Source organism: Myodes glareolus, chromosome 18, assembly GCF_982192425.1.
Source record: "Myodes glareolus chromosome 18, mMyoGla1.1, whole genome shotgun sequence".
NCBI lineage: Eukaryota > Metazoa > Chordata > Mammalia > Rodentia > Cricetidae > Myodes > Myodes glareolus.
The window spans coordinates 20,184,100-20,212,054 of NC_142043.1; the positions used below are offsets into that span (position 1 = coordinate 20,184,100).

The window sequence follows — 27,955 nt, forward strand, 5'->3', positions numbered from 1 at the left end:
AAGTCCTTGAAGATGAAATGAATAAACAGCTTCAAGAAAGCCACTACATGGCCTGGGTCACATAGTAAATTCCAGGACAGCCTTGGCTACATAGTAGATTCCAGGCTAGCCTGGTCTACACAGTGAATTCCAGGCCAGTTTGCATTACAAAATGAGATTCTGTCTCAAAAAATATGTCTCAGCCATTGTGCTGAGAAATCTTGTCATCCTGTCACTGGGTTGTCTACTCCACTCATCCCTGGTCACTCAGGGACCATTGACAGACTTTTCTGGTACCCACCTTGGTCACTCTCTTGTGCTTTTTCTTGTTCAGAGGAATGTATAGTATTTCTGGGTGCAAAGGCCAAACAAGTGTCCGCCACTATTAGCTGACTCAGATGACAGCATATGGTTTCAGAGTAACCTCCTTGAGTCCCTGACTATGTCCTCTGGAGAAAGTTGCTAATGCTGAGACCTATGATGTCTCACTGTAAACCAGGAATGCAGTGTCCCCTGAGAAGATGCAACATTTCTTAAATGGAGACAGCCCTGCACACAGCTGTCCTGCTCATGACAGCTCTCAGTGTCCTGAAGCCAGAGGCCCACTGCCATCTTCTTTCCTGCCTTCTTCAGAAGAGACTAGCTTGCAATAGTATGAGTGTCTGAGCCACCATGCTAGTTTTGCTGGGGGCAGAGATGCCATTGGATGTGTTGGAGGTATAGAGGTTTATGCATGTAAACTTGCATGCATGTTTGGGATTGTGTGTAGAATGCGGATGTCTCTGGGGCAGGCGTCATGTGTATGTATGTGGTTGGTCATCTGATCTGTCTCCTAAAAGAAGATAGGAGTTCTCCCAAGTTTGCCATCTTTTGATGAGCTTCACATAATTCTTGGGGTCAGGGATGTGGATTGGCAGCTTCCCACAACCTTGATGCAGTGGTGCAGGTTGGGTCCTTAGAGCTCCAGGGACAAGTGCTGTAAGACTTACTACACAAATGTCTTCCCTTGATGTCAAATGCAGACTGCCCCTCCCAGGTAGGTTGATTCTTAGAAATGAAATCTCGGGCTATGATCAGGTTACATATGAACAAAGAGAACCAGACGCTTGCCCCTTTGTACTGTCACCTCTGTTTCAGCCAAATGGAGGAAGAAGTTCCTGCAGGCTTTGAAGAAGTCAGCAGTAATGTGAGAGAGGACCAGGAAGGCCTTAGGAGCCAAGGGTGAACATCAGTTGCAACCAGGGAGGATGTGAGGATTTTGACTCCAAAACTCATGCCTATGAGACAAACACACTCCCAAAGCCTCCATTTTCTGTCTTACCATGAGCCCAGACTACAGGCTGGAATATCTGAAAGTGGGAGCCAAGTTAGATCTATGAACCAGTCAAAACATGAAATAAATTCCTACTGACTACATTGCTGCAGAGTTCTACTTTCTTGGCCCTTCACCCAGTCCTCCCTGGCTGCAAACAGGGCAAGGAAGGAACACAGGGGTCCATCCCCCATAATTGTAAGGGAAGAGAGTAATGTTTGCTCTCTTTAAATATTTAAATTTATTGAAAGGCTTAATGGCTCCTCATTGGCCAAAAGAATGGAAATCCAGCACTATCACACGTTGTTAGTACAAGTACAAATTGGACCAATCATGCAGAGTACAATTCAGCAAAATCCCACCTACGTTTCAGAAGTACACTCTGTGTTGGTCACACAATAAAGAACAGGCGTATTTCTCAGCATTTGTCTTGACCTTTAGTGATGCCTGCCTACAGTTCATGAGACCTTTACTTAGACTGTGAGAAATACAGTAAGTCATAAAGAATACCACTGGGGTGGGATCACTAAGCATTTTTAAATAAATATTGCCTCTTCTGTTCTTTCTCATTATATTAACCCCCATACATTTGTTTTTCCAGCCATCTCTCACCTGAGAACCTGCCAAAGACAATCATATTTCATCCTAGAGATACACAAGACTATTTGACAAAATCTCAGAGGAGCTGCTAATACATTTGTACCAGGAAGACACTGCAGAAATTCCTCTGAACCTACCATAAAGAAGATAAACATGGCTGGGCAGTAGTGGTTCGGGCCTTTAATCCCAGCACTCGGGGAGGAAGAGGCAGGTGGATCTCTGTGAGTTCAAGGCCAGCCTTGTCTACAGAGCAAGTTCCAGGCTGTTACACAGAGAAATGTTTTGAAAAGGAAAATAAACAAAGCTACACAGTGCTTCAGTAGAGTTCCTACTGTTTAACCATGTTTCATGTCATGCACGTATGCTATCCTGGTTTGGTTCACTGGTGTATGTATTTACGCATGTGCAAGCAAACTGAGGGACTGTTGAAACGCCAGGGCAGAAAGAAGGGCATCTGCTCACACTGGGCTGTCCCTGTGTTAGAGATCAATTCTGACTGGGACAGTTTAAGTTCGTCCTTAATGTGACTCTGTCTAGCACTTTTACTGTATCAATGGGAAGCCAACATTGCTGCAAGCTATTTCTAGAGTTATGCCTTAAATAAAATTTCTCAGTTTTGAAGATACACATAAATATACTTAACCTTATGATTGTATTTCTACACACCAAAGAATGTATACATTAAAACAACATTAGGAGACTTATCACAATTTGAGATTCTTATTTAAATGCGATTTAAGCAAAGCATAAAGCAATTTACACATATAATTCTTTCGGAGTGAGAACTGGCCATGACAGCTGCAGTTAGATTTATCATTTCTATCTTCATTTTGATGTTTTCATTTTATTTTGGATTTTAGTTTAACAACTCACTTGGGTTTGAAGGAGAGAGCGACATTCAACTCCAAACTCAGTTTTAATTTTGAATTGGACTGGGACTACAAAAAGACCTTTTGCATTATATATCTGTAGAGCACAGCAGAAACAAGCATTTGGGAAGATTTATAAAATTTTATCCCATTGAAAACATGATATATCAGTAGGTCAATTTACTCTTTTTTTAGGGGGGGGGACATTTATTCTGAATGATTTGTCCTTTTTTTCAGATGTCTTATTTGTCCATAAATCTTTAGATTCCTTAGCTGGATACCTTTATTCTTCTGAAAAGACAGAAACAGAACCCGTCTCCAACTCTAATTTTGGGGAGATTTTCTCTTGGCAGGTTATATCTGATCAAATGAAAAGCATTTGTTAGTTTTATACGCTAGTTTAGATTAATTGTCCATGCTGTTTGATGAACTATTATCTCTTCTAATTAAGAGATATCTCTTGTTCAAATCAAATTTTTATCAATTTTGATGATATCCATAGCTTTTCTTCTCCTGTGGACACAAAATAAAAATCCTGTGTCCAACTTAACACATATCCTGGTTTCCATTCTGAGGTTAGTGCATCTTTAAAGTTTATCAGCTGATTTAATCCTATCGTTTACCCTGCTATCCAATGTTTCCCCATGGTTGTTGTTCCATTCTCATTAACATTTAGAAAATAAAAAGTTATTGAAGAATTATAAAATCCATTTCTGGGGGCATTTATCATACCTTTCTGTTTATATAACATATCCTTTAGAGTTCGATTTGATATTTCTATTACTACCTGCCCTGTAGTATTGTGTGGTATGCCTGTGATATGATTTATAATAAACAAAAAACTGTTTCATTTTCTTAGTTACATATGCTGGACAAGTATCTGTCTTTATTTGTGCAGGTATACAAATGATGGCCATAATTTCTAATAAATATGTGTTGCTGAATCTGTTTTTTTCTGAACTCAAAGCGGCTTCCCATAGAAAACTTAAATAGATGTCAATAGTGTGGTGTACATATTTTAATTTTCCACCTTCTATAAATGGAACACTTCCACCTTACCAGATTTCACTTCTTTGAGTGCCCTTTGGGTTACTTCCTTTATCCCTTGTTGACCTACATTCGTTCGTCCCATGCCTGTCTTTGTCACACCTTCTGCATAATTCATGAAGGAAGAGTGTTCTGAAATGTTTACAAAAACATTATTTCTAGGAACATTCTATCTACAATCCACTTTAAGGTGGTCTTGTTTGCCACAATTGAAACACATGACATTTCAATTTTTCTTTAAGCCTCTGGAAATCACTCCTCCTATCTAAGTATCATTATGATCATGAGATTCAATATTAATTGTCTTTTAAATACATTTTTCCAAAGGTGCTGACATTACCAATTTAATAGTCAATTATTCTTTTGCATTGAGAATTAGCAATTTCAAAATCTAGAGATTCAATTATTATTTGTCTAGCTTTTGATTTTGGTATCATTCTACTTACTGCTGATGTCAATCTTTGTAAGAAATCCGTGAAGGTTTCTTTTGGGCCCTGTATGTCTTTAGCAAATGATTCAACCTTGGTTCCTATTTCTTCATTCTGTCCCAAGCATTCAAATCTGATGCACAGCTGATAGTTAGGATGTGACCATGATATAGGGATTGTGTTCGCAACCATCTAAACTCCATTCAAGAGGGTTCTGATGATCTCTTCTTGGCCATGTGGGTACCAAGGATACAGGTGGTGTACAGAAATACCTGCGGACAAAATGCCCATGTGCATTAAATGAATTGGAGAAAGACGTCTGCAGAAATGTCACTAAGCTGTTATCTCTACCAGTTCACCTTTTCCATGTTTGTTTTTCCTTCTGTGGAGGCACCTGCCACTAGATTAAAGGTGTGATGTGGTTTGTTAAAGATGGCTGTATCTTAAGTTCCACAAATTAAGTACATCGGTAAAGAATGTTTTCCCAATTCAATTCATAGCTATAAGATCCTGGAATTGGTCTTGGCCCTATCTTTTGAGGGGGGGGGCATGCTATTAACTTACTCTTCAGTATAGTTCACAGAAGGAGGCAATTTCTGAATGTGAATGATAGATGATTTGGGGTTGGCTGTACTACTTTACTTTCATAGTTGTTAGAAATTATTTACCGAGTTGGTACGATGATCATAATTTTGTGCCCATTTACAGGTACTTGACACTTGCAAAAGCCCATGAGAGAAGCACATTCCACATATAATGTGAAATAACCCGAGACAGCATAACTGAGGAAGCGCAGCAGCTGAAGGCAGAAGAGTCTGGTCCAGCACAGAGAACATCTACAGGACTTTCGGTGAGAAGGCAAAATCCAGGACACGGTGTCAATGTGATTTCCAAAGAAAGCATCTTTTCAGTCTGAGCACGTTCCCACCATCTTTGGGACATACTTATATTAGTAATCACTATTTGTCTAGAATGCAGCTGTTTGTCCTATTCCTTAACTGGGAGCCCGGTCAACAGGAACACTCCCCAATGCCATCAGATTCTTCACAGCATCTCCCAGCTTACGTAGAGATTTCCACCTGCTTTAGCCCTTGCCTGCCAGGCACCAAAACCTCACAGGGAGTTTCTTGTGAAGTCTATCCTCACTGACACACAGAGACTTAAATCTGTCTGAATTCCATTCTTCAAGGTCTCCACTAACAGCATTGAAGAGGTAACACATTAACCAAAAGTTTAGCAATGCAGGCATGACTTTGCACTTTTCTTCTAATCTCTCATAAAAACTTCTGGCCTTTGGACAATGTGGGTGCAGCTTTTTCTCTTATTGGTTTGTCTCCCTTTAACTGGGAAGGGCTTATTCAAATTAAGAAATAGCTTATAAAACAACAGGAACTCTTTTTTTGCTGTGGAGTTCCTTAGAGTGAACAGCTTTTTCACAAGGTAAGTACTGCATCAAATCAATTTTCCTAATACACACACACATGCACACACACATGCACACACACATGTACACACACAAACAGACACACAGGGACACACATAGACACACACACAAACATACTCACACATACAGACACACACACAGATATCAAAGTAACCAGGTCTAACAATTCACAGGTAATAATTCTCGGGGAAACGATATTGAATATATGCTATAGAATATCAGACTGGCAAGATGCTGCATAGTAATGCTTGTATGAGTTGTGGTCCTGATTTGAACGGAGAAAGAATCATCTCAGATCTTCAAATCAACTCTTTCTAGCACATCGCAACCCAATCCCAGTCAAAGGGATAGTGTTCCCCATTCTCTTAGCTGACTTGCCCTCTCCTGTGCGTCACTTGCTTAGCTTCTGAATCAGAATCTGTAGGTGGAGGGTCCTAGAAACAGGAACATGAATTTACTTTTGGCCACATTCTACTCTGCTGGTTTGCACGAAGCATATGAATACCTGTAAAATCTCACAGGGAAAGGGCCAAATCAGACAATGTTCATTCTCTAATGCATTGCAATTGCTCTACATGGGGTTACTGATGTGTTGAAACACATGCTCGTCTCCCCGGACCTAGGGCAATGACGGTATGCTTGTACTATGCTTTTATTATGAGTGTGTTATATATATATATATATATATATATATATATATATATATATATATATTCATATATTGTATTTGCTATTGGTCCCTGAAGGTAAGCAGGTGTAACTGTCTCTATAGTCAGAAGAGAAACTGAGATTCTGATTCAGTAATCTACAGAGTCAACATGTCTCTAAATGGATGGGCTTATCTTTAAGACTCCCTTCTATATTTAAGCATTGAACACTCTTAACAAGATTTTGGGATTTACCAGAGATGTGAATTTACTTTACTACTGGACTCATTATTGATTTGTTCTTTTAAAAAAGAATCTTGTTTATTTATCAAAATTTTTCTTCTTCACATTCAGTTAAATTGTATTTTGTTTTGTTGGATTTTATTTTTTTGAGACAAGATCTAATATATATATATAATATATATATTATATATATATATATATCAACTTGGCCGCACACACTTTATCCTTCTGCTTCAACATCCCAAGTACTGGGGTTACAGTCATGTGCCAACACACACAGAAGCCAGTTGTCTTAATGGAATAAACAGAGTTCTGTTAGTTCTATGATGGGTATGATGACTGAGTTCCTTAAGCCTTCAAAGGAAAGTACTGAAAATCTTTACCAATCTTTCTTTCCCTGAAGTTCCCAAAAAGCTGTTCACGGAAAGGCATTCATGAACTACAGGCTTTATTTTTCCTTCTTCAATCTTGACACGGCTGAAGGACTCTGGGAAAATAGGCAGTAGGCCCTCAGGAAAGCAGCATGGGGCTCAGGGAGGGCTCCAGGGTGGACCTGAGAAGTCTTGACCTGTAGCAGGAGAAAGTTGATGATCAAATGTTCTGAGAGTGGGAGTGTATTGTTTCTCTCTGAACCTGCAGAAACCCTCTGTAAGTGGAGCACCAGGGACCATTCTCACGGTGGTTGCAGACAGGGTAGTTAGTCCTCAGAATTGACTGTGACTGAGCATCATGTTGAGACCCCATCATTCAGTCTCTCTCGTTCTCATTCTGTTGACTTTGTGAGGCTGAGCGGTAAGCTTCATTCTGGCCATGAATTGACCTTTGGAAGGCCTTTGTTTGGAAATGGACAGTGTTAGCGTAGAGAGCATTATGATGAAATACTATGGAACATGATCCTCTATAAATGGCAATGGGATTAGTGAGCAGATTTGAATCACTTGGCTCTGTGTCCCCAAAAATCAAATACCTGTAGATAAGTGACCTCCTCTCTCCCTTTCATCCTGTTAATTATCCCCTAAAAGAACATGAAATATTCACATTATGCACTGTAAGAATGATGGAATGATTTCATTGTCAATGTTTTTATAACATAAAGGTTGGAGCTTAGGATTTCTCTATATAAGTTATGTTATTTATAGTAGTTTTCTATTTTAAATCCAAGTGCACATACTTTAAAAATTATACCTGCTGGTAAGGACAAGTATATTGTTTCAAGCTGCACAACACCAAAACTTTCCAAGAAGAGATGTTAAGGTTTTCTCACATTCTTTTGGTCTGTATGGGGAAAGGGAGTTTCCCCCAAGCCCAGCACCAGAGCCTCTGGTCTCAGTGACTCCTGGGTGTTTAGTTTACTCTCCTGACCTCTTTGGCTCCATCTATCCCACGATCCACCGCTCTTTTTCTCTGATTCTTTGCTGTGCTCTACCTTCAATCCATCTGAAATGGGAGCATGGAATTCCCTTGACGGACTCAGCAGGATCCCTTATCCATGCATAATGACCACATGAGCATAGACATATCCGTGTATCCACACACACAGTGCATACACAGCTAACTAAAAACACATCCGCTTGCTTAACCCTGCACTCTCACACTTCCTATCCTCTTCTACTTCTTTAAAAAGTGGATTTCATAACACACCTAATGATTTCCACCATATTTTGAAAACCAATATCATAATTAATAAAATCTTTGGTTTTGAAGAGAAGTGTGCCTACAAGAAAAAGCACTATATTTTGGGCAGGCTCACTTAGAAATCTGTTTCTACAATCTTACACTGCAACTCACTCTCACAAGTTCCATTAGGTGTTTTTTAATAGGATAAAATGAAGATGAACTGATGAGGGTACCCAGTGGGACACACATGGGCAACCCTGAACTTGATAGTGTATTCTGTAAAATGAACTCAGAAAGACCTCTTTTTCTTGCCTTCACATAGAAATGTAGACACAAAAAGAAAACCACATTCCAAAGAAACAAGCAAGTTATGTCTCTGGGCAGAATGTGGCAGTTTTAGAGGACAGCTGAGTTATCCTTAGCATACACTCTCCATGTGGTAAACACATTTTTGAAGCCTAATCTCTGCTTCTGATCAATTGCGGTCTAACAGCCAAATGGCTGAACAGTGCCTACTGCCCTGGTCATTGATGCTATCCATGTTCTAGGATTTTTGTGTGCTCAGTTATGAGCCTTCTTGCATGAGGATACAAATTTTTCTTGGTTTTAATCCTCTCTGTGAGTTTTCGTGTTTACCATGGTTTGCTGTGATTGTGAACAATGCATTGAAGTTATCTGATATTCAGTTTCCTTAACTGAATAATGAGAAATAACCAGTTCATGTGGTCATGTGATTATTAAAGACGGTGTGTCAGAAGGGATCTGAGTTGGGCATGTAGCTCAGGAATATAGAGTTTGTCTAGTATATGCAAAGCCTTGGTTAGACCTTCACCAAGACGTGGAGGAGGAGAAAGGGAAGACAAAAAAGAAGATTGGGATGGAATGGGTGGGACCATTAGAGGGCAACAATGAACTGTAGTTTACTGGTACTCTGTTTGCCTCTCGGATCCCACACATTATTATCCTCCTATCTGACAAATAAACCAGTTTTTAGAAAGTCACATTTTAACCAATGGAGACACTAAACTGGTTTGGCACAATCAGAGGGTGGTTCTGGATGAATAATGATTTTGATCAAGGAACATAATCCTGGAATATCTCCAACCCAGCCATGAGGAAGGCAGATGTCTCTTCAGTGTAGGTGCTGTCCAAACACCCTGATAGGACACACTTAAGAATAAGCTGGGTTTCTTTCCTCTTTAGGAAAACCAACAATTGCTGCCATGTCAGGGAAACCAGTCCTTTACTACTTTGATGGCCGGGGTAGAATGGAGTCTATCCGGTGGCTCTTGGCTGCAGCTGGAGTGGAGGTAGGTTCTGACCTGAGTAATTTTAAGTTGAACCTGCAATTGATTTTTACCATTTTCCTCATATAAACCATCAAATTGTCTTGCTGAATGACCTAAATTAAAGCCTGCCAACTATTAAGTGATCCATATATTTAGTCTAATAAATTAATTGTTTTCATTAGCAATGAACTTCTCAGCAGTTAAGAGCATTTATTAGCCTACAGAATGGGAAAAGATCTTCATCATTCCCACATCGGACAGTGGGTTGACCTCCAAAATATACAAAGAACTCAAGAAATTGGTCATCAAAAGAACAAATAATCCAATAAAAAATAGGGTACGTACTTAGACAGAGAACTCTCAATAGATGGATCTAAAATGGCTGAAAGACACTTAAGGAAATGCTACCAGAGAAATACAAATCAAAACAACTCTGAAGTACCATCTTAAACCCGTGAGACTGGCCAAGATCAAAAACACTGATGACAACTTATGATGAAGAGGATGTGGGGTAAAGGGAACACTCCTACATTGCTGCTGGGAGTGCCAGCTGGTACAGTCGCTTTGGATATCAGTATGGTGATTTCTCAGAAAATTAGGAAGCAATCTTCCTCAGGACGAAGTAATACCACTTTTGGGTATATATCCAAAGGATGCTCAATCGTGCCACAAGGACATGTGCTCAACTATGTTCATAGTAGCATTATTTGTCATAGCTAGAACTTGGAAACAACCTAAATGCCCTTCAACCGAAGAATAGATAAGGAGAATGTGGTACATATACACAACAGAGTACTACACAGCAGAAAAAAATAACGGCATTTTGAAATTTGCGGGCAAATGGATGGATCTTGAAAACATCACATTGAGTGAGAAATGCAAATATAATATGTACTTACTCGTAAGTTGCTGTTAGGCATAAACAAAGAAAAACCAGTCTAAATTCACAATCCCAGAGAACCTAGACAACAAAAATGATCCTAAGAGAGACATACATAGATCTAATCTATGTGAGAAGTAGTAAAAGAAAAGATATCCTGAGTAAATTGGGAACATGGGAGAACAGTAGAAGGGGAGGAGAGAAAAAGGGGGGAGCAGAGAAAAATAGCTCAATCAAAACAATTTTTTAAAAATGGAAAAAAGAGCACTTGCGACTCTTCCAGAGTACCTGAGTTCAATTTCGTACACTTACTTCACCCCTGTAACTCCAAGTCCAAATCTGTGAGTTCTCCCAGCCTCTATGTAAACATACAAACACACACACACACACATACACACACACACACACACATACTCCCCAGAAATGAGAGAGGGAATAAAAATGTATCTTCAAAAACACAAAAGAAGTCTAAGTAATTTATCAGTGCTTGTACACACACATTAGCCTCAGTCTGATGGAGGCCTGGGTCATTGGTGTCACCATCCTCCTCCTCCATATCTTGTCCTGCTGGAAAGTCCTGGGGCAGTGGCATGCATGAATTGTCCTTTATGAAGACGATGCCTTCTCCTAATCTAGAACAGCTGCTGAGGCTCATCTGAGGCGATGTCTCTCTGGCATGAGTTCTCTTGACATTCCTAAAAGCCGCTATGGGAACATGGTCTTCCTCTCTGCAAATGAAAGACCTTTCCATGTTGAGCTCCACGGTTTCAACTTCAAATGACTGTTCCTGTGAAGGTTCCTAAATGTCCCACTACACTTCTACTTTTGTAATCGGTGGCATTCACCATGCAGTGATGATTCTGAAATTCTGCTATAACCTATGGAACTACCATTGCACAGCTTATGGTCAACCCAAACAGTGTTGTACAGGGCTTCAGAGTACATGAAATCTGAGATTTCCTTCAAGAGATTACAAAAGAAGAGGTGTATATGAAACTCTGTAACTTGAGCAGACAATTGTTGAATGTAAGTGAGGGGTACAATGAGGAACATAATAATTTTCTGTTATTTGTATCCATATCCAACATGACAATAATTAAAGGAGTGAGGCATACACTCTTTGGAACTGAATGTAATTACAATGCAAATACACACTCTGGAAGAGGAATGGGCAGGAGACAAAGTACAAACTTTCGGTTAATCATTAAATAGGTTCATTCATATTATCCAGAAAAGTCAGGTTGTCTGCTGGGTCCTGCGGATTCAGGGCATGAAAGAACAGCTGCAGTGCTGACTTTGGAAGCACACTGTCAGCATAAGAACCACGGCTCTCATCGTAAAGGGAATCAGAGACAGTTTATTCTGGAGTCATTCCAGTGAACTTTGCCAGGGAACACAGATTTAGGCTACTCTAAACTCCATGTTCTAAGATTGTCTTAGGGTTTCTATTACTGGGAAATGACACCATGACCACAGCAACTCTAATCATTAGGGCTGACTTACAGTTTCAGAATTAATTCTATTATCACCATGGTGGGACATGGAGGCATAGAGGCAGACATGGTGCTGGAGAAGGAGCTGAGAGTTCTTCATCTTGAACTGGAGACAACAGGACGTGAACTGTGTGTCACACTGGATGTACCTTGAGCATATGAGACTTCTACAGTGACACACATACTCCAACAAGGTCATACCTACTCCAATATTAGGTCATACCTCCTAATAGTGCCACTCCCTATGGGCCAAGCTGTCAAATACATAAGTCCATTGGGGCCATACCTATCCATACCACCACAAAGATGAAAATGACGAAAGATGACCACCACAAAAAAGCAGTTTCACTGAGTTTTATAGTTTTACAGAACAGAAAAGATTGTAAATCAAGGGAAGTTTGAAAAGCATTGATGGGCACACCATAGAGGCAGGGACAAAGTGATGAGGGGAGCTATTCTAGAGGCCTATCAGAGTCTCTAATGACATTCTTCGCTCTCAGCTTAGTGCCCTGATAAGTTAATACCTACAAGGACATTTTTATCTATTACCACGAGATATTAATCCAAGTTAATAGCTTCTAAAAGGTTTTATATATTATCACAGGGGGTTAGTTCAAATATAAGGTGGGGCAAAGGTTGTCTGTTTCACAAAGTTAAAGGTAGTCCTAGATAAAGTAATTAAACTCTGAACTTAATATAACTCCAATCTCTTCCCAATATTGAAATTCCAGTCTGCCTATCAGTCTCCACAGACATAGATTCCTTACAGGACTTTTTGTTCACAGCCAGATACAGCTTTGTTTGCTGAATTTTCGTTCATGGTATATAGGTGACTTGGAATCAAGATATTTGTAGGGTTAAAAGGCAGTGTTTCCAACTGTTTGAGTAGAAATCCAGTGGGGATCTCTATAATTCAGCTGATCACTGCTTCCTAGAGTTGTTGCAAGGGAAAGCCTTCTCAGTGCAGCCCAGAGGGACCCCACAACTGGGTAAGAGGTTTTCTGAGAAGGAAGTCAGAAACTACCAAGACATCTTGTCTGTGGGATGTAGTGGTCAGAAAGGCAGGGCTACAATACGGGCCACATGTTTCATTTGGGTTTCTGCTGCCTCCTAAGCATCTAGCAAAGTGTTTACCAGAGGCTCAGATTAGCAGCCTTGCACAACCACTTTGTGAATATATTGTCTGTGTGGCCTAATCCTGTTCCAAAGCAATGAAGAAACAGAAGAAAATGGTAGCGCCGTCACAGACTGTTTTCTTTATACAAACCGTCAATCGTTTTCCCAAGTAACCAAAGGGCAGCCTTGTGTTTCAAGTTTCCAAGCCTCTGGGCAGAGTGAACTCAGTACAGGAAGAGCAAGTGGCAGTGATGGCAGCTTCCCCTCCTGCCTCTCAGCGTGACTGAAGAGCCTGCTGAGAACAGGTCGCCCAGATCCTCTGGCAGTGATCTACTGTGCACACATGATGTCACTATAGCCCTACCCATCAGCAGCAACCTCACCATCAACATCATACTCCAGCCCCATCGCACCTTGCCCACCCTCATGGGGTCCTGAGTGTGATACCATGTGATCATATAGATCCACAAGAAACTGATCCATGGAGCATGCTCAATAACACCAATGTCCTGACATCTTACAACCAGAAACTACAGAAAAGTCAAAAAGTCACTGAAAACAACACTATTGTATTATGTAACAATACTTGTTTTCTGTGGAGCAAGGGAGGTACTGAGTGTTTTGAAAACATCCCACTATTCGTCTTTCTTTATTGTTTTTACTGAGCCATACATTTTTCTCTGCCCCCTCCCTTCCTCCCTCTCCCCTGTCCCACGATCCCCAAGTTTCTAATTTGTTCAGGAGATCCTGTCTTTCTCTATTTCCTTTGTAGATTAGATCCATGTATGTCTCTCCTAGTGACCTCTTTGTTGTCTAGGTTCTCTGGGATTCCCACTAGTCTTCTAAAGAAGAATACACTTCCTCTAATTTACAAATGATCAAAGGAAGTCTTTCCTGTGTTGTTATACCGTCTCACTGTGAGCATGAGACATGACCACAAGTGAAAGAGAACATGTCAGCAAGAGTCTCACGCCATAATTACTCTTTCTGTGGACGTTTGGCTGCACTGTGCAATATTTTGCTTCCTCTGGCATTCTTATCCCCTATGCTTTAATCAGCTACATAGGTAGAGTTCTGGGAGAGACGGTGTTGACTAGAAGAAGGAGAAGTGATGTGTTGTGACCACAACTCCTTCTTAAAAGATCTGCTCTTAATTCCCACAAGCCTTGATTAGTGCCCCTGTGTCCTTGACAGATTAAAAAATATTTTCCTTCTCTCACATCATCTAAGGATCAGAGCCATTAAAGCGAAAAGCCTGGAATGTAATAAAATTAATTAATTAAGATGTGTTTATTCTTTCTGTATTCTAGTTTGAAGAAAAGTTTCTGAAAACTCGGGATGATCTGGAAAAGTTAAGAAATGGTAAGAACAAAGATTTGAATGTTCCTGAGAGGATTTCTGGTGTAAACTTTAATCACTAGACATTACCTATCTTAGTGTAGAAAATTATCAGATAAGAATTGATGGAAGGATGGTAAATTGTATGTCATGGATCTCTATGAGCATTTGTATCTGGAGGCTTTTAGGTGAATCACCCAGTCCTGCTGTTGCTTTTAAAATAACCACTTTGAGGCTTAATGTCAATTACAGACTGTTTGACCTCTTAGCTCAGGCTTACTATAACTAGCTCTTATATCTAAATCGACCCATTTCTATTAATATGTATACTGTAATGAGGCCTGTGGCTTACCAGTGGTACTCTGGCATATTGTTTCTTGGGTGGCTGGATGGCAACTCTCTCCATCCCACCTTCTTTCTCCCTGTATTCAGTTTGGCTTTCCTGTCTAGCTATATTCTGCCCTGTCATAGGCCCAAACAGTTTTATTCATGAACCAATAAAAGCATACAGAAGGTCATCCCACATCACAGATCTGGTAAATATCTCAGTTAAAAGGGCTGAAACTCTCTCTGTGTTTATTGAAACCACCCCTAAAGCCATATGAATGACCTGTCTCTGTTCTTCCATGCTTGCTGCAGTTCGCTTGGGTTCCCACACAGCCTTCCATCCACATTAAATTCACTAGATGCCAAAAGCAAATATGTCAGCCACTTATCCTGAGTTCTAATGGGTTTTACAAATGAATTCCCTAGTAATACTGCTTTATAGGATTAACAGAAAGATTATGCTGATTATGTGGAATACTGTGAGGGAGGATGCAAGAGAACAGGAAGAAGATCAACACAGGTGTGTGAGGGTTTTGGTCACACAAGGTCAGCACATCCTGACCCTTGGTGTCGGTGAAAACACATAGGAAACCTACACAGAAGCAGCTTTATGACCTTTTCTTGATGTCATGAAATGTCAGAGACTCTGAGGCCCTCTTTTTATTTTCAGGGTACCAGCTAATGGTACAGTTATACCTCCTTCAACTTCATCCCAAAATACACATGAACATGAGTTAAATAGAGCACCACATCCTGTGCAACAAATACAGAAGTACTGTCAATATGAAATAAAAACATCAATAAGATAAGATGCTAGAACCTAGACACTAAAGACACAGAAAATAAAAAAATGTAAATGCTATTCCATTGAAAAGTTAATTATCAAGTAATTAGTTTTAAAATTTTCTGTTCTTTCATCAGATACCTTTTGTTTTGAACTTTTAAATATGTCTGACCATGGATTAACGTGTGTGTGTGTGTGTGTGTGTGTGTGTGTGTGTGTGTCTGTCTCTGTTTGTCAGTCTGTCTGTCAGTCAGTCTGTCTGTCTGTGTGTTTATGTATACATGTATATAATATGCCCATAAACATCTTATACTTCTTTCTCTATGATTCATCTGATAGATGGGAGTTTGATGTTCCAACAAGCACCCATGGTAGAGATCGATGGAATGAAGCTGGTGCAGACCAGAGCCATTCTCAACTACATCGCCACCAAATACAACCTCTCTGGGAAGGACATGAAGGAGAGAGCTATGTATGATGCATTTACTCTAGAAAATATTTATGTTCTGTCTTGAATGAACAGAACCATGGCAAAGGAATCATGACACAATGCCTGGGTGTTTGGACATACACACACTGACATCACTTAAGAAGAAAGCTATGGAATTGAGGGAAGAATATGAGAGGAGATGAGGGAAGAATAGGAGGGGAGATGAGGGAAGAATAGGAGGGGTTGTGTGTGTCATGTGGGATAGGAGATGGTGGAGTCCGGTTTCCCTTTGTTTAGTCTTCAGAAGCAACATTCTAGCCAATAGTTTTACACAAAGAAAAATTCTTTGTGTAGTGGTGTAGTATTTGTGTTTTAATAAATAAATCTTGCCTGAAGACCAGAGGCAAAATTAAATCTCCCAGAGATCAGGTAATGGGGATGTACACCTTTAATCACAGGAGTTGTGAGACAGAGGCAGATGAATCTCTGTGAGTTCACGGCCACCCTGGACTACACAGGATCAATGCAGAAACAAATCTAGGTGGTGGTGGCCTACACCTTTAATCCACTACTAGAGGTAATAAAAAATGTGAGTAGAAAGAGAGAGAGAGGCTTAGGCTGCTTAGTTTCCAGCCACCCAGCCTTGGTAGAGGTAAGACTTCCCCAGTGATTTGACTGCTTTACTTTTCTTGTTTTTGCATTGAAACCCAATATCTGACTCTGGATCTTTCTTATTCATGCTATGTCTTTGAGTAGAAGTAAAGAGAAGGATCCAAAGAGCTGATTTTCCAGTTATGACAATTACAGTCATGATCCTGGGTTATCATGTGAATCTACATACGCTCAGGCTGATTGTGGCTCATAGAGTCTGGTACAGGGACACCATGGTTGCATGAAGCTTTTTCTGGTATGGCTGTTCTGAGCTGTCAAGACTGATGGAGAGGGCTCCTCTTTCTTGTGTTAGAATCACACCATTTACACCAAATCTTCTGTGGAACTGTGGGTTTTTCTCTAAAAGTGAAGCATCAAGTCCCCAATAATTCAGAAGTTTCATTAGCAGATAAACACACAAGAGCAATAAAAACACATCCTTTGAAGTGATTGTTCATAGATGTGTTATTTTTGTTCAAGAAGTACAATGTTCAAAAAGTAGAAAATGAGTCAAATTTTAACAGAAGAATCAATGACGAGAAGAGCATTGCTTACTAGCCCTTGAGGTCATTCAGAATGGAAAGTTACTGGAGGTGGTGCAATTGGCTTTATCTCAGCACTCAGTGTCAAAGGCAGGAGAATTCTGTGTGTTTAAGGTCAGTCTGTCCACATAGTCTACAGGCCAGTCAAGCAGCATAAAGAGATCCTGTCTCCAAACAACGTTCTAAAACAGTAGATAATCAGCAATAAAAATCTATTATTATGGGCTCCATATCCCCATTAGAGGAGAGCTATTTTACCATTGCCTCTTATGTTTTTCAAGTATAAGAGCTGAGGCAAGAGGGATGTGGAAGGACATATGTCTGTTTTTCAGCATTGATATGTATACTGAAGGTGTGATGGATCTGGATGAAATGGTTCTCTGTCATCCTTACATTCCCAAAGAGGAGAAGGAGGGAAACCTTGCCAAGATCAAGGATAAGGCAAGAAACCGCTACTTCCCTGCCTATGAGAAGGTGAGTGCAAGTTGTTTGACCTTTAGAGCATTCAGAGGGTCTATTCGTCCTCAGGGGACATCTGAGCAGCAAACATAGCTGCAGCAAAAATGCCTGCTTTCTGTCTGTGTGTTCAACGGCAGGTGGGGATGCGAACTCTCCGATGTCTCCCTTGTTAGGAGAAATAATGCTATTCATGAACCCTTAACCTGGAGGATCTATTCTCCCCTCAATGTCCTAATTACTAACGGCATCATTCTGTTGGCTAGAGTTCTTACCATCTTGATTTTGGGGAGAAACAGATCTGCAGTAACAAAGGAGAAAAGATGAAAAGAGTCTGTGTGTCCTTGGGTTGCTGGTCTTCACTCCCAAAATGCACTTCATTGTTGTCAATTCAGCACCCAAGCACTCCAGGCATTGTGTAAAGGAGGAATATAAAGAGCTATTGACATAGTTAGAGCAAATAGCAGGCTTCATGTTCCCACAAATTGCTACTTTGCTGTGACTCACCATAGAATTTTTCTAACAGATTTCACAGTCACATTTAGAACTTGGACTATGTAAGCATCTGAGCCACACTAGTGGATGGACCTGACTGAACAGAACTCTGGAATTTTGACTCAGGAGCATCAAACTGAGAGTAACACATCAGAAAATATTCTTCTACCCCAAGTATAGGGAGACCTGAAATAGGTTTCCATTAGGAGACTATCGTACTGCTTCAGGATGGATGCAGAGAGGCTACACAATCTTGACAAAGCCACGGATGAGAAGAGACAGAGAGGAAATGTGAAGAAAAACTGATTGCCAGAATTAGCAACATATCTCTCGGATTTGTTAAGAGAAAGTTGCATAAGAATAAGGGAATTAAGGGAATTAAGTTCTATTTTCATATCCATGTGTACGTGTGTTTGTTGTATGTGTGCCAGTTCCAGATGAAGAGGCCATGTCTCAGAAACATACTATGTCAGGCCAAACCAAACAAGGAGAAATGTCTAAACATGTCAGTGTGGCTGGAGCCTTGCAGACCGAAGAAGCACTTGGCTTCAGAAGGTCATTTACCTCTACCTCACTGCCCACGGCATTTCTCCTTCATTTCTCCTTTATTCTGCAGGTTTCAGCAATGCTGAGATTTCAGCAAATAGCTCATATTGTACTCATTTGTTCTGTAATAGCTTACTTAGCAATAGATTATTCTTCCTTTGTTCATTCAACAAATCTGAATTCATTGATGTGTATTGGATCCAGGGAGCAGATAATAATATAGATGCCCATTTCCTCAGTTTCTCCCTCTTGGCCCTTAGAATCTGACAGATTAGGATTTATCTTGTGAAGAGAAGCTCTCTGTTCATTATAGCTTGTCCCCTATACTGTGAAAACAAACCCCTTGAATATCAATAAGACATGTAAATTACAGTATCATTTGGTTCTTTTACCAAGAAGTCATTCAAATTTCTATAGGTATATATTATATGATATGTATTTGATAACATTATTTTAATTGGTAGTGCTATGGTGAACTTTCTATTCTTTATTATTTTTAATTAATTAATTTATTTATTAAAAATTTCCACCTCCTCCCTGCCTCCCTTTTCCCTCCCCATATCCATTTCTCCCTCCCTCTCTAGTTCTAAGAGCAGTCAGGGTTCCCTGCCCCGTGGGAAGTCCAAGGACCTCCCACCTCCATCCAGGTCTACAAAGATGAGCATCCAAACAAACCAGGCTCCCACAAAGTAAGTCCATGCAGTAGAATCAAAAGCCAGGGCCTTTGTCCTTGGCTTCTCAGTCAGCCTTCATTGTCAGCCACATTCAGAGTGCCCAATTTGATCACATGCTCCATCACTCCCAGTCCAGCTGGCCTTGGTGAGCTCCCATTAGATCAGTCCCACTGTCTTAGTGGGTGGACACACCACTCATAGTTCTGACTTCCTTGCTCATGCTCTCCCTCCTTCTGCTTCTCATTTGGACCTTGGGAGCTCAGTCCAGTGCTCCAATGTGGGTCTCTGTCTCTATCTCCATCCATTGCCAGATGAAGGTTCTATGGTAATATGCAAAATATTCATCAGTGTGGCTATGGGACAAGGCCAGTTCAGACACCCTCTCCTCTGCTGCCAAAGGAACAATCTGGGGATCTCTCCTTGGACCTGGGAACCCCTCTAGAATCAAGTCTCTTGCAAACCCTAAAATGGCTCCCTTAATTAAGATATTTATTTCCCTGCTCTCATATCCACCCTTCCTCCATCTCACCCATCCCATTCCCCTGAACTTTCCTGAACCCTTGCCTTCTCCCTTCTCTCTACCCATCTCCCCTTACGTCCACCCCCTCATACCCTCATGCACCCAAGTTTTGCCTGGCAAACTTGTCTACTTCCAAAATCCAGGAGGATAACTATATGATTTTCTTTATGTTCACCTTCTTATATAGGTTCTCTAGGATCACAAATTATAGGCTCAATGACCTTTAATTATGGCTAGAATCCACTTATGAGTGAGTACATACCATATTCCTCTTTTTGGGTCTGGGTTACCTCACTCAGTAAACCGTTTTCTATTTCCATCCATTTGCATGCAAAATTCAAGACGTCATTGTTTTTTACCACTGAGTAAAACTCCAATGTGTATATGTTCCACACCTTCTTTAACCATTCTTCTATTGAGGGGCACCTAGGTTGTTTCCAGGTTCTGGCTATTACAATTAGTGTTCCTATGAACATAGTTGAATAAATGCTGTTGCAGTATGATAGGGCATCTCTTGGGGACATTCCCAAGAGTGGAATTGTTGGGTCCTGGGGAGGTTGACTCCCAGTTTCCTGAGAAACCGCCACACTGATTTCCAAAGTGACTGCCCAATTTGCATTCTCACCACCAACTCTACCTTGGTTACAGTTACCCCAAGATATTTTATCCTATTTGTGGCTATCATGAAAGGTGATGCTTCTCTGATTTCCCTCTCTTCTTCTTTATACTTTGTGTATAAGAGGGTGACTGATTTTTTGGAGTTGATCTTGTATCCTGCCACATTACCAAAGGTGTTTATCATCTGTAGGAGTTCTTTGGTAGAGTTTTTGGGGTCGCTAATGTACACTATCAGATCATTTGCTAATAATGAACTTTTAACTTCTTCCTTTCCAATTCGAATCCCCTTGATCCCCTTATGTTGTCTTATTGCTATTGCTAGAACTTCAAGCACTATATTGAAGAAGTATGGAGAGAGTGGACAGCCTTGTCGTGTTCCTGATTTTAGTGGAATTGTTTTGAGTTTCTCTCCATTTAATTTGATGCTAACTGTCGGCTTGCTGTAAATAGCTTTTATTTTATTTAGGTATGAACCTTGTATCCCTAATCTCTCCAACACCTTTATCATAGAGGGGTGTTGAATTTTGTCAAATGCTTTTTCAGCATCCAATGAAATGATCATATGGTTTTTTTCTTTCAGTTTATTTATATGATAGATTACATTGATATACTTGCATATGTTGGACCAGCCCTGCATCTCTGGGATGAAACCTACTTGATCATAACGGATAATTTTTCTAATGTGTTCTTGGATTCGGTTTGCCAGTATTTTGTTGAGAATTTTTGCGTCGATGTTCATGAGTGAGATTGGCCTGCAATTATCTTTCTTGGTTGTGTCTTTGTGTAGTTTTGGTATCAGTGTAACTGTAGCTTCATCAAAAGAATTTGGCAATGACTCTTTTGTTTCTATATTGTGAAATACATTAAGGAGTATAGGTATTGACTCTTCTTGGAATTTCTGATAGAACTCTGCTTGAAACCATCTGATCCAGGGATTTTTTGGTAGGGAGGTGTCTGACAACAGCTTCTATTTCCTCATGGCTAACAGGTCTATTTAGATTGTTCACCTGGTCTTGGTTCAACTTTAGTATATGGTACTTATCTAAAAAAATGTCCATTTCTTTTATATTTTCCAATTTTGTGGCATACGGGCTTTTGTAGTAAGATCTAATGATTCTCTGAATTTCCTCTGTGTCTGTGGTTATGTCCCCCTTTTCATTTCTGATCTTATTAATTTGCGTGTTCTTTCTCTGCCATTTGATTAGTTTGGCTAGGGGTTTGTCAATCTTGTTGCTTTTCTCCAAGAACCATCTTTTTGTTTCATTGATTCTTTGGATTGTTTTCTGTGTTTCTATTTTGTTGATTTCAGCCCTCAGTTTGATTATTTCCAGTCTTCTACTCCTCCTGGGTGAGTCTGCTTCTTTTTTTTCCAGAGCTTTCAGGTGTGCTGTTCAGTCTCCAATGTGTATTTTCTCCATTGTCTTTAATTGGGCACTTAGTGCTATGAACTTTCCTCTTAGCACTGCTTTCATAGTGTCCCATAGGTTTGAGTAGGTTGTGTCTTTATTTTCATTAAATTCAAGGAAGACTTTAATTTCTTTCTTTATTTCTTCCTTGACCCAGGGGTGATTCAGTAGTTGACTGTTCAGCTTCCAAGAGTTTGTAGGCTTTCTGGGGGTAGCATTGTTGTTGAATTCTAACCTTAATCCATGGTGATCCGACAAGACACAGGTGTTTACTAATTTTTTTTCTTATCTGTAGAAGTTTGCTTTGTTACCGAGTATGTGGTCAGTTTTCGAGAAGGTTCCATGAGCTGCAGCGAAGAAGGTGTATTCTTTCCTATTTGGGTGGAATGTTCTATAGATGTCTGTTATGTCCATTTGATTCATTACCTCTATTAATTCTCTTATTTCTCTGTTAGGTTTCTGTCTGATTGACCTGTCCATTGGTGAGAGAGGTGTGTTGAAGTCTCCTACTATTAGTATGTGTGGTTTGATGGCTGCCTTGAGTCCTAGAAGTGTTTCTTTTACATAAGTGGGTGCTTTTATATTAGGGGCATAGATATTCAGGATTGAGACTTCCTCCTGATGAATTGTTCCTGTTATGAATATAAAATGTTCATCTCTATCTCTTGTGATTGGTTTTACTTCGAAGTCAATTTTGTTAGAAATTAGAATGGCCACACCCGCTTGTTTCTTAGGTCCTTTTGCTTGAAAAACCTTTTCCCAACCCTTTACTCTGAGTAGATGTCTGTCTTTGTGGTTGAGATGTGTTTCTTGTAACCAGCAGAATGTTGGATCCTGTTTTTGTATCTAATCTTTTAGTCTGTGCCTTTTTATAGGTGAATTGATTCCATTGATATTAAGTGATATTAATGACCAGTGGTTGTTGATTCCGTTTTTTTTTTTTGTATTTTTTTGTGTGTAGTAGAGTTTGTGTGTTTCCCTTCTTTGAGTTGTGCTTGCGAAGGGTCGCTAGATGTCTGAATTATTGTAGGCAGTGTTGGCAATGTTAGATCCCTTGGATTGTGATTTTCCTTCTATTACTTTCTGTAAGGCTGGATTTGTTGCTATGTATTGTTTAAATTTGTTTTTATCCTGAAATATTTTGTTTTCTACATTGATAGTGAATGAGAGCTTGACTGGGTATAGTAGTCTGGGCTTGCATCCATGGTCTCTTAGTTTCTGCCGTACCTCTATCCAGGACCTGGCTTTCATGGTTTCTGTAGAGAAGTCCTTTGTAAGTCTGATAGGTTTACCTTTAGAAGTTTCTTGATCTTTTTCCTTTGCAGCTCTTAATATTGTTTCTTTAATCTGTATGTTTTGTGTTTTGAATATTATATTGCAAGCGGATTTTTTTTTGATCCAGTCTATTCTGTGTTCTGTATGCTTCTTGAAACTTCATAGGAATATCGTTCTTTATGTTGGGAAAGTTTTCTTCTATAATTTTGTTGAATATATTTTCTGGGCCTTTGATCTGCAACTCTTCTCCTTCTTCTATCCCTATTATTCTTAGGTTTGGACTTTTTATTTTGTCCCAGATTTCTTGAATGTTTTGTGGTGAGTATTTGTTGGATTTGCTGTTTTCTTTGAGTAGAGTGTTTATTTTCTCTATGGCGTCTTCAGAATCTGAGATTTGTTCTTCTATATCTTGTATTCTATTGGTTATGCTTGTTTCTGTAGTCTCTGTTTGTTTACCTAGATTTTCCATATCCAGCCAGCCCTTGGTTTGTGTTTTCTTCATTGTCTCCATTTCAGTTTTCAATTCTTGAACTGTTTCAAGAATAACTGTTCATTACCTGTTTAATTGTTTTTTCTTGGTTTCCCAGGGTACCATTTACGGATTTACTCATTTCTTCAAACTTTTTGTTATACTTCTCTTCCATTTCCTTAAGGGAATTATTCATATCCTGTTTAAGGGATTCTATCACTTTTATAATGTCACTTTTTTCCACTTCTTCTGGAATAGAGTGTTCAAGTCCTTCTGCTGTAAGATCATTGGGTTCTTGTGTTTTCATGTTGTATTTCAGATTGTTGGAGGAAATCTTGCCTTGATGCCTACCCATCTCTTCCTTTAAATGCTCTCCAATGAATCCTCTGGTACAGCATCAGGTTAACTTGTTGGCCAGGGACCTTGCTGGCAAAAGGCATACCTTGCTGCAGGCAGGCTATTGAAACAAAGGAACTCCCCCTGCCTGGTTGCTCTTACCACCCAGTCCCAGCACCCAAACAGGCTGAGCTGGGGGATTTTATTGCCCCAAGGAAGGGAGGAAGAAGGGAAGGCGTTCCTGGGTGAAAGCTGGGGTGGGATAGGAGGAGAGAGGGCATAACAGGGTGGAGCAGCCCCTGCAGAATGACCAGGGAGTTAAGGGGATCGGGGAGTGTCTATGCTCAGTTTCCAGGCTTCTGCCGTGGGTCAGGAACACATTTACCTTTCTGATGGATCTTCCGCTACAGAGTCAGTGCCCCTTGCTGGCTAGGGATCTCGCTGACAAAAGGCCTACCTTGCTGCCAGCAGGCCTTCTGATGGATCTTTTGCTACAGGATCAGTGCCCCTTGTAGGCCAGGGATCACGCTGACAAAAGCTCTATTCTTTATTCATTGTAACTTTAACATTGAAGGATTATTTTATGAAATATTGCATGTTACTCAAATAATTTTTATAAAGACTTTCATTCATCTATAAATGTAGAGATAGGCAAGGTGATGAAAGCCTGTAAGCCAAGATCAAGACGTAGAAGATGGAGGATCAGTTCAAGACTAGGTTAAGAACAAAGTGAGTTTGAGGCCAGCCTGGGCTACAGGAAACCCTATCTTCAAAATAGGAAAAGAGGAAGGAAGGAAGGATGGAAGGAAGGAAGGAAGGAAGGAAGGAAGGAAGACTAGTTAGTTAGATTAAAGAAAACACGAATACATGGATATCATCTACATGATGCTGAATTCAGCATCCTGTGGTGCTGGTTTTCTTGTATGTGTTCATTCTTTTCCTATCCCACCCACACACTCTTTTTTCCACCGTAGTATTTTTTCCCTAGCATTCTCAAATTAATTGGCAACACACACGCAGTGGACTCTTTGTTGCTTCAGCACTGCAGAAGGAGGATGCCTAGTATAAAGAACCTGAGCTAGTGTTGCGGAGGAGAAAAGGATCAAACTTACTCTTGATGTAAGGATACTGGGAGAGCAGAACAAAAAGGAATGTAGTCACTGAAGCAGTCGGCTCAGGTGTGAAGGGCGTATTCACACAGGTGACACCACTTCCCACTAAGAGACTGCAGAGTACAGTTAGGGGACACCCTCAAATGTCAGAGCTTCACCCCTTTAAAGGGGAGGCAGGAAGAAATAGTGAGGCTGGAACAGAAAGTTTCAAACATGTATGAAAAGCAGTGACGGCCAGAAGGCAAAATAATGGGTGAAGCTCTGCTTCTTGAATTTGTTCGTGAGTCAGAACTGACAGAAAAGTGTGGGGTTCCATACACACATAAAAAGGCTGGAGAAGGGAATTTGGTTTGAAATCCTCAGAAGAAGCCATAGAGGCCCCATTCTGATGGCTGTTAGTCTTCAAGATCTAACGAACATCTTGAATCCCACAGGTGTTAAAGAGTCATGGACAAGATTATCTCGTTGGCAACAAGCTGAGCAGTGTGGATGTTTACCTGGTTAAACTTCTCTACCATGTGGAAGAGCTGGACCCCAGTGCTTTGGCCAACTTCCCTCTGCTGAAGGTGCTCTATTTGAAATACTCTGAGGGGCAGCCCAGACCTTACCTCGTGGGATACAAAAGTTTGACCCAACTTCTAGTATCCTCATGCCTTCACAGCTACCCCTTGCCCCCAGTTATACCTACAAAATGAGATTTTAGACCCTAGGTATCTCAGAAAGGACACTTTGTCTTGCATGATGAAAAGAGCTTAAGGCTTCGCGCTCTCTCCTCATAACCTAGTCCAGCTTGGTTTTGACCCTGGTTTCAACAATATTCTCTTCATCATTGCTGTAGCCTTGTCCTTCCACACTAAGCCTATCTGGGGAGGTCTTTTCAAACTTCTATGTTATCAAATCTTGCATTTCGTTCTACAGTGGCCTCCCTCACTGACATATTTCCACAATCCAAAAACTTTCCCTCTGTGTGTGTGTGCGCGCATGTGTGCGCATGAGTTGTATGCATGTGTTCATCTGGTGTGTATGAATGTTCTTATGCATATGGAAGACAGGGGAATACATAGCCTTCTTGGAACACTCTCCATCATGTCTTTTGTGGGAGCCCATGTGGGACCCAGCTTCTAGCTGGAGTCATTACTGACTTAAAGAAGTCATTTGAGTTCAAGTTTGCTCACCTGCCTGTATCATTCAGAGCTGTGAGAAAGTTCTGATTAAGCCCATAAATAACAGCATTTTAGTCTAGATAAAAGGACATATTATCTATTAAGAGAACACATTATCTATTAAGATTTGGGCTATGTATGCCAGTTGGAAGCACTCCTTCTTAGAGATTAGAATGTACTTAGCTGAATGAGATAATGCACCTACTTGAGCTTCCTCTCAAGGACAGTGCGGGGAGGTGGGTAGCTGACTGGACTGCCCTTTGTTCTGCCCTTTGCCCGTTACTAGTAATTTGTTAGCTGAGAAATAATCTTGGTGCTGCTTGGCATTTACCTTCAATTCTCCCAGTCTATCCTATGTTTCTATCTTTATTTCTCTTAATCTGCCATTTCCTGTAACCTCGCACCCGCTCTCAGGTACCCATTGCTGATCCCTGACAGAAGGGGCTCTGACAATATTTTGAGCAGTTGGCCACTGAGCCAGGAGATCATCTATTCAGCTAGGCTGGCTGATCAATGAATTTCAGAGCTGTCTTCTCCACCCTCTGCACTACAGCCCTGGGGCAAAGACACACACAATTGTCCTTTCTTCATGTGGGTTCTGGGCATCCAAAATCACATCCTTATGCTTGCATAGCAGGACTTTGCCCCCTGAGCCATCCTGCAGCTCCCTTACTGGTTTTATTTGACTTTGTTTTGTGTGGTGCTAGTGATTAACCCTTGCGTCCACCAGACAAGGGCTGTACCAGTGGGCTCTCCTGCCAGCCCCCAACAATCCCACTTCTCTTCCTCAATGCGACAGCTGGTTGTGACTGGACTCAGGTTTTCCGTTCTATTTTCTGCCACTGTTCCGGACCCTATTGACCCAGATCTTTGTTTTATTTATTTGGGTCTGTCTAGGTATCAACAACATCTGGGAAATAAACTGTTCATTCTTAAATTGTAGAGAAGTGTCGATTCTACAGATTAAAGTCCAAAGATGAGAGCGCTGGGAGCAGAATAAGTCTTTAAGATGTATGGAGGACAGCTCCATTTTTCCCTCTCAACTTCATCCTGAGTATTGCCTCCGACCTCCACCTGCTGCTGATGGAGGGAATCAGTTGGTCTTTAGACTGGCAGGGGTGCAGGACTGCACATGTAATAATAGCTTTTTCTTCAGCTTCTCTCTGAGGCTCTGATTTGTTTCTTACAGGCACTGAGAACCAGAGTCAGCAACCTCCCTAATGTGAAGAAGTTTCTTCAGCCTGGCAGCCCGAGGAAGCCTTTGGAGGATGAGAAATGCGTAGAAACAGCAATGAAGATTTTCCATTAAATCAGGCAAACACGATGTGTAACAGCCCCAAGGCCAACCTTCTAAAGCTTTGCAACAATGAAGTGTTTTGATTAAATGTTGATCCTGCTTATTGTGAGGCCAGCAAGTTTTCTGAGATTTGTGCATTTTGCTATTTGGTTGTAATCAAAATTGAAATCATGATCACTTCCTGGAATATTTCTTTGAATTTCAATAAAATAGAACAAACTTCTTAGACTCTGGAGTATTCAAATATCACCATGAAATAGTTGTCATATCTTTGTCAAGCACAAGTAAGTAGAAACCTTCATGTCAAACCTTGACTCATACAGATATAATCTTTCCTGATGATTAGTGTCCTTTCTGTCCAAATACACGCCTGCATGCACATCCTCACATGGTGAAGGACTGTTTCCTTCAAATATTAGCCTTTTTCTTATTCATGTTCTCAAATAGTATATTTATGTTCAATATAGAGCATTCATTTTTCCTCGGTCTTCATGAATAATGGATAGAGCAAATATAATTATGTCCCTAGCCCCAGAAGATCAAATTATTGTA

At 40.4% G+C, this 27,955-nt stretch overlaps 1 protein-coding gene across 1 annotated transcript; it reads left to right on the forward strand.

Moving 5' to 3' along the window:
• The first annotated feature begins 5,533 nt into the window (after positions 1-5,533).
• On the forward strand, positions 5,534-27,629 carry LOC146890735 (glutathione S-transferase alpha-3-like). Its single transcript, XM_087898022.1, has 7 exons — positions 5,534-5,675; positions 9,390-9,496; positions 14,275-14,326; positions 15,753-15,885; positions 17,369-17,510; positions 25,378-25,509; positions 27,296-27,629. Exons 2-7 carry the CDS (start codon positions 9,410-9,412, stop codon positions 27,413-27,415), a joined length of 666 nt encoding a protein of 221 aa, XP_087754148.1. The 5' UTR covers positions 5,534-5,675; positions 9,390-9,409; the 3' UTR covers positions 27,416-27,629.
• Positions 27,630-27,955: the final 326 nt, after the last annotated feature.

Bases quoted from the DNA above. Each gene is read 5' to 3' on its own strand.
- LOC146890735 (XM_087898022.1), top strand. From the start codon at position 9,410: ATGTCAGGGAAACCAGTCCTTTACTACTTTGATGGCCGGGGTAGAATG. The intron at 14,327-15,752 runs GTAAGAACAAAG...TTCATCTGATAG, and splicing joins TCTGGAAAAGTTAAGAAATG to ATGGGAGTTTGATGTTCCAA. The intron at 15,886-17,368 runs GTATGATGCATT...TCTGTTTTTCAG, and splicing joins GACATGAAGGAGAGAGCTAT to CATTGATATGTATACTGAAG.